At 39.6% G+C, this 12822-nt stretch overlaps 1 protein-coding gene across 2 annotated transcripts in view; it reads left to right on the plus strand.

Annotated features, from left to right (window-relative positions):
* Nucleotides 1–12822, plus strand: part of cacna2d3a (calcium channel, voltage-dependent, alpha 2/delta subunit 3a) — a 950991-nt gene that overhangs the window by 306996 nt on the left and 631173 nt on the right. For both annotated transcript variants that reach the window (XM_072582307.1, XM_072582308.1), the window contains exon 4: nt 12385–12444. In XM_072582307.1, coding sequence (XP_072438408.1) covers nt 12385–12444 — 60 coding nt within the window. The remainder of the gene's footprint in view (nt 1–12384; nt 12445–12822) is intronic.

The raw sequence follows: 12822 nt of genomic DNA on the forward strand, positions 1-12822 counted from the left end.
ATGATGACGAAACATCTGAAAACAAACCTTCAAACTTAGTGAGCAAACTTACATATTTATCATCAACCTGAGTTACAAATCTTCTCAAAAATCACTAAGCATTTACATATCTTTGTTTGTGACAAACTTTAAGAAATTATTGTCTATATATGGAATGGTAAGGGAACTGTTAACAGATATAATGATCAACAAACTATGTACAATGAATGGCTAAGGCTTGCTCCATCCCTCTGTGCATTTATTGTCAGGATTTATAGGACTGCAGTGACTGTTGCTCACTCTGTTTGCTGATTTAGGTGCATCTACCAAGTGTTGAGTTCACTCCTTTCAGGCTTTCCTGCATTTCTCAGTATCGACAGGAATCCTTAAAATGGTACGCAGAGCACAACCACCATGCATTAATACCATGACTGTGTTCCACATGATTTTGATAGAAGAGAGCTGGAAAATGTACTGTTTTAAATGGAAAAAAAAAACAGTTTTTGATTATTGACACTATTTACATGCTAAACTGCTGCAGGACTTAATCAGAACCTTTCTCAGGTTCCAGCTACATGTGGTCTGCTGATGATGCACTCTAATAATTAGTTATTAATCCCTTTTATTAAACTGGTCTGATTCTTGAACCAGGCTAGAAGTCTGCTGTTTTATAGCCCTGAGATACCTAAAATGACAATGTGGCGTTCTGCTGCATGTGCACAATGCCAATTTGAGAAAAGCAGCCGCTATGCAGTATACGGAAGAGAGGAATAAGCAGATTCTGAAAAGGATGCTTATGAGCTGAGGCTGAAGTCTTGACAGCTATTGTATCACTGCCAAGAAGAACTAATCTAGCAATTTAAAGTAGACACCGATCTTAATTAAAATTTAAAGTCAGCCTAGTGGGAACATTGTTCGGTTCACGTTTTAAATAAACTGGCCCAGCAACTATCATATGTTTGATTTCAGCTTCTGTGCAGTGAATTGAAGTACTTCTGCCTTTCAACATCACTTTGTATTTCCTTCATCATCCTCCCCGCCCTACTGCCTTCCCTTTGTTACGGTGCATGGTTGGTTCTGCCCAATACCTACTTTATAGACCCATAGGTTATAGGAGCAGAATTAGGCTGTTCGTTGAATCGAGTCTACTCTGCCATTCTATCATGGCTGATGTGTTTCTCAACCACATTCTTCTGCTTTCTCCTGTAACCTTGGATCTCCTTACTAATCAAGAATCTATCTCTGTCTTAAAACACTCAATGACTTGGCCTGCACAGCCTTCCACAGCAATGCATTCCTCAGTTTGACCACCTTGAGACTGGCAAAGTCCTCCTCATCTGTTTTAAAGGATTGTCCCTTCACTCTGAGCTTGTGCCCTCAGATGCTAGTCTCCCTTGTCTCTAGTATCTAATCTAGTATTCCTTTTGAGTACTATGAAATGATTACTTTATAGGTACCAGGAAATGGATTCTGGGATGTGATATTCTTTCTCTCCTTCTGGATCATGTGAACCTGCAATTGCTCTTTTGTACTCTGGTATCCTCCTACCTGCTTATCCCCTTGTGAATTTCAATTTGGGTGAGTTGGGTAGAAATGAATTTCTGGAAAACATCCTGGAAAACAGTTCCATCATCTGTGATTGTTTCTGCAAAGTCAGAGTGAAAATTCTGCAGCATGCTAAATGCAAATGGTTTGGATTTATGAACATTGGAGCTCAAAGAATCCATTGCATTAGTTAATATATTCCCGACAGAATTCCAGGTGTTTTGGAATCAGCAGTTTTTAGAGAATGGACTACTCTTCTTTGCATTACAGTTTGTTATCTCTGATTCAGATGTTTCATGTCACATTCATGCTGATGCCTTGTCTTCCTAATCCATAGATTTCAAAGCTTAAGAAAGAATCTGGCAATATCAGGAATCTGCCCTCAACTGGTCTAATTGGTCACCCATTGCTGCTGAATATGTAGCTGCTGCTGCATTGTTCCAACCTCTGGCAAGATTGCTCTGGGGTTGGTAATCACTGGGGAACCAATTTGATGTCCTGTTTTCAAATATTGCTCTTGGTTCTGCCTCCAGCTCTTTCTAAATGGACCTGATAAAATTCCATGCTCCATGTTTTGTTGCCTTCAAGTGAATGAATGTATAATTGGTTTAAAATAAAAGGTTAAAGAAATTAACAAACATTTAAATCAAGTAAATGACAAAAGTCACAAATTTCCTGCAAACAGTCAACATATTAAAAAAGAGACTTTCATTAGCTAAGTAGTAAAATCAAACCTAGGTCCTTGGCGCTGTGAGGCAGCAGTGCTAATCACTGAGCCATCATGCCACCCAAAGTGTGAGGTGATACACTTTGGTTGGAAGAACATTGAGAGGCAATACAAAACAAAGCTCTAAAAGAGATTTGTGAAGGATTTTCAAAATCATATGTGGGCTGGCTGGAATAAAGAGGGAGTAGCTGTGATCCACTTACACAGGGAACAAGATTGAGAGGGCATTTATTTAAAGTGATGTGCAAAATAAGCCAGGGTGATATGAGGAAAAACGTTTTCACACAGCAAGTAGGGAATCGAATGCAAAGCCTGAAAATGTGATGAATGGAGTTTAAGTTAAGGCATTCAAGAGGACGTTCGGTGATTATTTGGATAGAAATTGTATTCAAGGAGAAAAGCAAGAGATTGGCATGTGGTAATGATGCTCATTTGAAGAGCTGGTGCAGGCACAATGGGACAAATGGCTTCCTTCTATGAATGAATGAGTAACTGCAAAACATTCATATCATTACAGTGATACAGTGCTGACATTAGCAGCAAGGATTTTAACATATCTCTTCGAGGTGTAGGACATATCCAATAGAAACTTCTGAATTTTTATGCTTATCTGTATATGCTTGGATCCTGGAAATTGCAAATATTGTTTATGAAGTCAGCGTTGGAGCAATGGATGGAAGCATTAGTATTGAGCTTGGCTTGTGTGCCCTTTCTGTTCTCCTCAAAGGTCAAAATTGCTTGATGAAAGATTTTCCTTTTGGGTCTGTCCAAAAGGACAGTTGTTATTCTGTGTATGTTGGGATTGAGCGAGCGAGCAATAAATTTGGATTTTGGATATGGGTACTGGAAATCTGAAACAAAGACAGAATGTTGGAGAAACTCAGCAATTCTGGCAGCATATGTGGAGAGAAAAACAGGGTTAACATTTGAGTCCAGTATGACTGTTCTTCAGACCAGTCAGTTTGATTAGTTTGTAATTGAGCTCTTTTAAGATATATACTTTTGATACTTTACACTAATAATTTGTTATCTTGTTTAGTCAATTTCCATAGCCTGGCAGGAAATTTTAAAGAAAAAGAAAAAATTGGCAGCAATAGTTTTATCTTAAGGTACAAGTTCTCTGAAAATCTTGTATCTTACAAAAGAGATAATTCTATAGTATATTAATTATAAACTTACTTCTTCATGTAAAAATAGCAAGTTAAAACATAAATGATGCTTGCTGTCTGAAGGTTAGATAATTCTCAAATTCTAACATTTCCTGAAATGCTTTTGGGACCTTTGCATTATGAGGCTTTCCCATCATCTTGCAGATATTTTCTTAATTCTCCTGTTCAGGGACATTGTTAAACACCTCTGGAGCAAGTGGGACACGTTTGATATAATATTATTCTAAGTACTTGCTTTAAGTTTTATACTTTCACTCGATCTATTCTAATTTGTTGTTATTATTTCATGCATTTCTCAATAGGATTGAAAGTTTTTAATTTTATAGGTGAAAAATTTCATATAACCGGAGGGATATTGTAAGCTGTGTATACCACCTGCTCTGATCTTCATTTCTCTCCTGCCATTTATTATATTTATATGTCAGAACTGGTGTTCAACATATGCATTTGAGAAAGAAGGGAGTATGAAAAAATTGCAAATGGCCAAATAAAGAAAATTTAGTTTTACAGTATCCTCTAAAGCTTCACGGATTAGTTACACTAATTTAGTGTAGCTAATTTCATTGTAATTTGTGATGAGTCATCAAACTTCAGATGATATTTTTCAGTAAATACTACAATAAAAATGATCAAAAAGCAATGTACAAACAAAATTGCTGGAAAGACAGATTCATTATATCAGAGTTATGAATGAACTTGCCTCGTATCATGTTTTGACAGATAACATTGTTTTACTCTGCATCTTTTACCAGGTGCAGTGTACAGACTTTGGTATGATACAAAAATGTGAACAAATGAAACATGATTTTAACCTTCAACCTTGGTGGGAACTGATGGGAATTAGATTGTGAGACACATAAAAGTATTTATTATGCTGTTCCTGCTGAGTTACATTCGCAGGCATTTTAACTGTGATTTGAGTTGTCCATGACCCATATCTGTGAAGGATAGAGGCCTAATTGTTATGAAGATGTTGGTGTACTATACTTTTAAGAGAGTTGAAAAGCTAGCAATGACTCAGAGAAGCACAGAGAGTGCTGGAAAATTTAAAATGTAACAGTGCTTTGAAACATCTATCTAACAGCTGTATTGCCAGGATACAAAAAAAAATTGAATTTGGCCAATCAGCTTGTTACCAAGTTACCAAAATCCAATCGAATTTGAAAAAATAATGTTTTGACAACACTAAACCAATGAAATGATCTGATGTTTTGGGTATAAATATCAGACATTTTGAACAGTTATCCACAGTGGCAAAGAGAACTGTCAAAAGGCCACAGGTGTAGGGCACTAGGAAGAGCTCTCAGAGAGGTACCTGTCTGGAGAAGGAGCTTGCACAGAAAAAACATCAAAACCAACCTGGAGAGAGAATCTACAGAAGAAAATCTAGAGAGGAAACTCTGCAAAGCTAACTGGTTTTGAAATATGATTAATTTTCTGTAAATCGTAATCAGGATTTTTTATTGGACTGGTATTGTAGCGGGGGAGGTAAAAGATAGGTTCAAGAGAAAGTGGTTGTAAATAGTTGCTAGTTAATATTCTCTGTTAGACTAAAAGAAATAAAATTGTTAATTTTTACTTTAAATATTTACCTCTGGGATAGTTCTTTGCCTCTCTAATTTTAACAGATCATAGCACTTGATGAATCTTTTTTATGTTGCCGGTTTAAATTAGCAGAGGATTTACCCCGTGTCATAGTATAATGCATTTATTCAAATTGTGGTCCAGTGACACAATGTGATTTTAACTCGATGCCAAATCCGGTAGTAACCTTTTGTAAGACTGGTTTCTCAGAGTCAGCGAAGAAGTATTCAAAGGGTCATTTGTTTGCAAGTAATTGGAAAATCAACTCTATACTATTATACTGTTTGCATTGCTTCCAGTTCCTACCTGTCTGAAAATTTGCCACAATCCTTCCCCAGTAAGTTATATCTGATTATCATGGCTGCTGTTATTGTCATTTGTACTCAAATTTGAAACAGTTACAACGGAGAGAGGCAGCAACAGTTAATAAGCAGCAATCAGCAGCAAGCAGGCCTTTGGGAAGACAACAGCTGAGTTAGGTTTGGAGATGCTATACCCAGCACATTGGTTACTTATACAGGCTGACAAACGGCTTATTGGATTTTTCTGAAGTGGGATGGATGAAAATGCTGAGTTCTGCATGCAGTGTTTCAGTTCATGGAACAGCACATATTACATAGCTAGGAAGTAGAGCAGTCAGGGAGAGGTTACTGAGCTCAGCGGAACTGAAGGTTTGGACTGTGTTTGCTTCAGTTCAAGAAATATAACAGTTAAGACAGATGAACTTGGAGCTTGGATTAATCATGATGATTAATTATGACGTTGTTGTCACAGAGATGTGGTTGAAAGAGGGATAGGATTGGTAACTTATCGTTCTGGGATATCAATGTTTTAGATGAGGCAGGGAGTATGTCAGAGTGGTGTTGAGGGAGGACACCCTGGAGGCATCTTGCACTGAGGCATTATGGCTAGAGCTTGGGAATAGAAAATGTGCAGCCATAATGCTGGGATTGTACTGCAGACTTCCCAGCTGCCAGCAGGAGATAGAAGAAGAGATATGTCATAAGATTCTGGAAAGATGTGAAAATAGTAGGGTTGTTGTATTGAGTGATTTTAACTTCACCATGTTGACTGGGACTCTGCGGGTGTGGATGGGGAACAATTTAAGTGCATCCAGGAGGGGGTTTTGAAATGGTATGTGGATACTCCAACAAGGAGGAGGCCACACTGAACCTGGTATTGGGAAATGAGCCCAGCCAGGCAATCAAAGTTTCAATGGGGAATCATTTTGGGAATAGTGACCCTAATTCCATAGATCTTTGGATAGTAATGGATAAGCACAAGACTGAACCTTGGATGAGGTTGTTAAATTGGGGAAGGCTAACCATAAGTGAATTATGCAAGAATTGGAGCATGTGGATTGGAAGAGGATGTTTGAGGATAAATCCACATTTCACATGTGGGAATCTTTCAAGGAACAGATTGTCAGAATGCAGGACAGGCATGTTCCTGTGAAATTGAAGGACTGGAATGGCAGGATTCAGGAACCTTGGATGACAGGGAAAGTTATCATCTTAGTCAAAAATAGAAGCTTACCGAAAGTCTAGGCAACTAAAAACAGACAAAGTCCTTGAAGAATATAAAGAAAGTAGGATGGGACTCAAACATGAAGTTAGGAAGGCTGAAAGGGGCTATGAAATGTCCTTGAGGAGAAAGTGAGGACTGCAGGTGCTGGAGATCAGAGCTGAAAATGTGTTGCTGGAAAAGCGCAGCAGGTCAGGCAGCATCCAAGGAACAGGAGAATCGACGTTTTGGGCATCAGCCCTTCTTCAGGAATGAGGAAAGTGTGTCCAGCAGGCTAAGATAAAAGGTAGAGAGGAGGGACTTGGGGGAGGGGCGTTAGGAATGCGATAGGTGGAGGGAGGTCAAGGTGTGGGTGATAGGCCGGAGTGGGGTGGGGGCGGAGAGGTCAGGAAGCCCAACACTTCAACTACCCCTCCCACTCCACCAAGGACATGCAGATTCTTGGACTCCTCCATCGCCAGACCATAGCAACATGACGGTTGGAGGAAGAGCGCCTCATCTTCCGCCTGGGAGCCCTCCAACCACAAGGGATGAACTCAGATTTCTCCAGTTTCCTCATTTCCCCTCCCCCCACCTTGTCTCAGTCAAATCCCTCGAACTCAGCACCGCCTTCCTAACCTGCAATCTTCTTCCTGACCTCTCCGCCCCCACCCCCACTCCGGCCTATCACCCTCACCTTGACCTCCCTCCACCTATCGCATTCCCAACGCCCCTCCCCCAAGTCCCTCCTCCCTACCTTTTATCTTAGCCTGCTGGACACACTTTCCTCATTCCTGAAGAAGGGCTGATGCCAGAAATGTCGATTTCCTGTTCCTTGGATGCTGCTTGACCTGCTGCGCTTTTCCAGCAACACATTTTCAGCTATGAAATGTCCTTGGCCAGTGGGGTTTTGGAGAATTCCAAGGCATTTTATACATCTATTAGGAAAAAGAGAGTGGCTAGGGAAAAAGAAGGCCCATTCAAGGATAAAGGAGGGAAGTTGTGTGAGGAGCCAGAGGAAATGGGTGAGATCCTTAACTAGTACTTTACATCAGTTTTCACCGAAGAGAGAGATGTGAAAGATGTTGAAGTTAGGGAAAAGTGTGTGAATACTCTCCGGCAGGTCAACATAATAAATTTTATTGTATTTATTTATTGTCATGTATACTTAAATACAGTGAAATGCTTTGTTTACGAGCAGATTGTAGTAAGCAAGGACATACAAATCATAGGGTGGGAAAAAACATAGATAGTGGCATCCAAGTTACATCATGCAGGGCGTGCACTAGGCAAGATCAACATTAGCAAAATCAGTATTATTTGAGGCTAAAGAGTCCATTCATCAGTCTAATAATAGCTGGGAAGAAACTGTTCCTGAAACTGCCAGTGCATGTGCTCAGGCTTCTGTATCATCTGCCTGATAGAAGAGGTTGCAGAAGAGCATTACATGGGTGGGAGGGGTTTTTGATGATGTAGGCAGCTTTTCTGTGGCCATGGATGAGGTTAACTTCCATGATGGTCTGGGCTGTGCACACAACCTTCTGTAGTTTCTTCATGTCCTGGGCAGAGCAGTTGTTGTACCAGGCTGTTATGCACCTGCATAATATGCTTTCAGTTGTTCATCTGTGAATGTTTGTGAGGAGTCTTATGGACATGCCAAATTTCCTGAGCTGCCTGAGTTGTTGTGTCTTCTTGACCATCGCATCTTCATGGAGAGTCCAGGGCATGTTGTTGGTTATTGTCATTTCAAGGAACTTGACATTCTCCACCCTCTCAACCTCAGCTCCATTGATGTACTTGGGGGTGTGATCTCCTGCTTTCTTTCTGAATTCAATGATCAGTTCTGTAGTTTTGCTGATGTTGAGAGAGAGGTTGTTCTCATTGCACCATGTCACCAAGCCCTCTATCTCCTTTCTGTATTCTGACTCGTCATATGGATCAGGAAGCTGAGGATCCAGTTGCAGAGGACAGAGCTAAGACCAAGGTCTCTGAGTTTTGAGATCAGTCTAAAAGGGATAGTGGTGTTGACGGTGGAGCTGTAGTTGATGAGCAGGAGTCTGATGTAGGTGTCCTTGTAGTCCAGATGTTCCAGGAATGAGTACAGGACTAGGGAAATGAACCTGTTATGTGGGTAGGCAAATTGTAGGGGATCAAGGCTGGCTGTGAGACTAGGATTGATGTGGGCTATGACCAGCATCTGGAAGCACTTCAAGATTATGAAGGTCAGAGTCAATGGACAGTAATCATTAAGGCACATTGCATGTGCTTTCTTAGATACGAGACAGTGGTGGTCTTCTTGAAGCAGGTAGAGACTTTGGCTTGTCGGAGGGAGAGGTTGGAGATGTCTGTGAATACCTCTGTCAGTTGGTCTGCACAGGATCTAAGTGCACATCTGGGGACTCTATTTGGGCCCATTACTTTCCTTGGGTTGACTCGGTGGAAGACTAATCTGATGTCTGCACTGGTGACAGTTGGCACAGGTCGGTCTGGACGAATGTTGGGTATCTTGAATTTCATTAAAGTTGACAGATGGGATCTATCAATGCATACTGTAGGAAGCAAAGGAGGAAATAGCTGGGGCCTTAACAGATATCTTTGCATCCTCTTTGGCCTCAGGCAAGGTTCCAGAGGACTGAAGAATGGCCAATGTTTAAGAAGGAAACAGAGATATTCTAGATGATTGCAGGCTAGTGTGAGCCTGAAGTCAGTGGTGGGAAAGCTGTTGGAGAAGATACAAAGAGACAGGATTTGTTCACATTTGGAAGTGAATGGACTTGTTAGTGGTAGACAGCATGAGTTTTTCCATGTGGGGAAGGTCATGTCTCACCAACTTGACTGAGTTTTTTGAGGAGGCGACGAGAATGTTTGAGGGAAGGGCAGTAGATGTTGTCTACATGGATTTGAGCAAGGCATTTGTTAAAGCACTTCATGACAGGCTGGTGCCAGAAGATAGAGTCTCGTAGGACCCAGGGTGAGCTGACTAGATGGATACAAAACTGGTTTGTTCATAGAAGACAGAGAGTAGCGGTGGAAGGGTGCTTTTCAGAATGGAGATCAGTAATTAGTAGTGTTCTGCAGGGATCAGTGCTTGGACCTTTATTGTTTGTAATATATATAAATGATCTGGAGGAAAATGTAGGTGGTCTGATTAGTGACTTTGCGGATGATACCCAAAGTTGGTGGAGTTGCAGGTAGTGAAATTTCTTAAATAGAGCAGTTGCAGAAAGAATGCTTCCCTTGCCTGTTTTGATGTAGAATGAAGATACACAACCTTAGAAGCAAACATAATTCATTTCAAACTAAGATAAGAAGAAACCTCTTCTTCTTCCGAGGATGGTGAATCTTTATAATTCTCTATTCCAAAGGGCTGTGGAAACTCAGTCATTCAGTAAATTTAATACAGAGATGACAGATTTCTAGTTGCAAATGACATCAAGGCATGCAGGATATGAAATTGAGTTCAATGATCATTCATGATCAAGAATTGTAGAGAGGGCTTGAGGGAATGAGTTGTGTACTCCTTCACCTTTGTTTCTATGTTTCAATGTTCCTACTTTCACAGCCATTTATTGAACAGCCTTGGAAATGTGCACAAATCCCCTCTGCATTCACAGTCCTTGTTAGTTTGCATGACACAACTTTAATCCCCATTTAAAGATTATTGAACCCACTCAAACTCCAGCTTTTTTATTGTCATATTAGCAATGCAAATACAAAATCTGCTATAAAATTGTGCTGAAGATCAGAGCACCAAATGTGGTTAAGAAAGGCCACCCTTTATATCGTACCTTTCCCTATTACAGGACATCCTAAAATGCTTCAGAAATAATCAAGAACTTCCTGCTGTAGTCATTGTTACAAAGCAGCAAGTGCGGCAGTCAGTTTATGTTCAGAAAACTCACACAAGCTATTATGTGATAACGTCCAGATGATCTTACTTTTGTGATTTAATTGGAGGTAAGTATCAGTCAGGGCCCCAGATAGCTCTTCAACAGGAATGAGCTGCACAAGCATGCTCGATTCCATTATTCCTGATGAAGGGCTTATGCCTGAAACGTTGATTCTGCTGTTCCTCTGATGCTGCCTGACCTGCTGTGCTTTTCCAGCACCACACTCTCGACTCTGACCTCCAGCATCTGCAGTCCTCACTTTTTACCAATCTGCTTTCTGAATTTGCCTTTTGCCAATGATGTGTTTACAAGATGTTACTATATTGGCACAGTTAATTAGTAATAGTTATTGTATCTGTTATTCAGTTAGATTTTCCAATAGAGTTAGGTTATTCCAATTCCTTCCTTCTATTGTTGTGTTTTAACTATAGTATATGAATAAAATGTGTTTTGCTTCAAATTTGGTAGTTTAACCAATTGAATTGCATCTAGAATGCAACACCTTACGTTTACCTTTAAAATAAGAAAAACGTAGGGTGTAGGCTATCTTTTGAATAATTTGAGGGGGTTTTGCCTGGTCCACAGCCCAAAGAACTGTGAATACTAGAGATCTGAAACAAACAAAAATAGAAATGTTGAAGAAATTCAGCAGGTCTGGTGGCATCTGTGATTTGAAAATAGTATTAACTGTTCTTCAGAGATTCAACATTAACACTGTTTTCTAACCACAGATACTGTCAGACCTGCTGAGTTTCTGAAAGTGATTTCTGTTCTTTAACAAGGACTGATTTTGCCCTTGAACTTCAATTAGATTTCCCCTTCATTAGACTGTCTGTCTAACTTACATTTGAATCTGAACTGGTTTCAGGCACAACTTGTGTTGGAACAACAGTTGGTATTTTATTTGTATCCCAACTATTCAATTCAGCAGACTCATTTGAATCTTCTCCACTTCCTTCTTCTTCATGAACCTCCGAAGTTAAAACCTGAGTTATATTTCCAAACTTAACCTTTTCACTACCAATCATCTTGATTAAATATATGCAAGGGCAATGACTCTCCCTAACAGCTACCTCAATCATTATGGTGATGAGCTTTCATCTTAATGGCATGATAGCTTAGTAGTTAGCACTACTGCCTCACAGCACTTTCCTCCCACAGTCACAAACATGTGCATATTAGGTGGATTGGCCATGCTAAATTGCCCATAGTGTCCAGGGTTGTGTAGATCAGCCATGGGAAAAGCAGGGTTAGGGGATTACTCCGGGTTGGATGAGTTCTTTGGAGAGTTGATGTGGACTTCTTGGATGAATGGCCTGTTTCCACACTATAGGGATTCTATTCTAACTGTTTGGTTCAATGTCAGACAGCTTTCTCTCACTCTACCCCTACCATGACCCTCTTTTGACTGATTGTTTTTCTTCTACTGACTGCAAAATGTGGCTTTAGCAATGAAAACCTTGTTTTGGGCTACATTGTAAGAAGCAATTCAGCTGGCTGAGCTGTGAATAGATAAATTGAATAAATAAAAAAAGTTCAGCACTTTGTAATTCAATGACGTCTAACATTTCTTCCAGTTTGAATCTGGCATTGTTTAAGAATAGCACATTTAATAATTTCTACGGTAATTTGCTTTTCCATTATTAAGGACAACAGATCTATTATTGTGTTAATGACAGTCCAGCTGATGTCTGAGTTTCTAGTATTTTGATTGAGGGCAGTGATGGTGGGTACCTCAGGCATCTGTTTTAAATAGGCATGTGTTTAACTAATCTTATTTAAATATAGTTTTTTTCTCCAGCCAAATATTTGTTTGATAAATTCTGCTCACCAGTTTGCTCACTTCCTCAACACGTTTCTGACTTGCATGTAAAAAGATTATGCCTATGACCATGTATAATGCTTCAATACAAGGACAAAAATATAAAATAACATGAAAGTAAAATTAGCTTGTCTAACATAGATGCATTATTTTTCTTCTTCACAGCGTCTGGTTGAAGCTGCTGAAAATGCTCATTTGGAGCATGAATATAATTCAGATTTGGAGGTAAGTGAAATGTGCTGGTCAGTTTATCTTCACTAATTATTGAATGTCATAATTGAACAACTGTGTGTCGTGGAGTATTTCAGTGATTAAAATGGGTTCTTAACCTGTTTGCCTGAAGGTAATGTTCTGTCATTTTCTGCTACATCCTTATGACTAGTTGATGTTAAGAATGTGAATAAGAATCTACTCTCAAGAAATAAAAACATTTTTTTGAAAATGTACACCAACAAAATGATTCAATTTGTGATTTAATTGAAAAAAAATCAGAATCACTCGATATACTCAAGAAGTCGTCAAATTTTTGAGACCAAATTCAATTGAGGCCAAAAATCAATGGTTGACTTGTACACAAATAATGTTTTTCAAAAGTTTATTTTG

This window comes from Chiloscyllium punctatum, chromosome 12 (assembly GCF_047496795.1).
Source record: "Chiloscyllium punctatum isolate Juve2018m chromosome 12, sChiPun1.3, whole genome shotgun sequence".
NCBI lineage: Eukaryota > Metazoa > Chordata > Chondrichthyes > Orectolobiformes > Hemiscylliidae > Chiloscyllium > Chiloscyllium punctatum.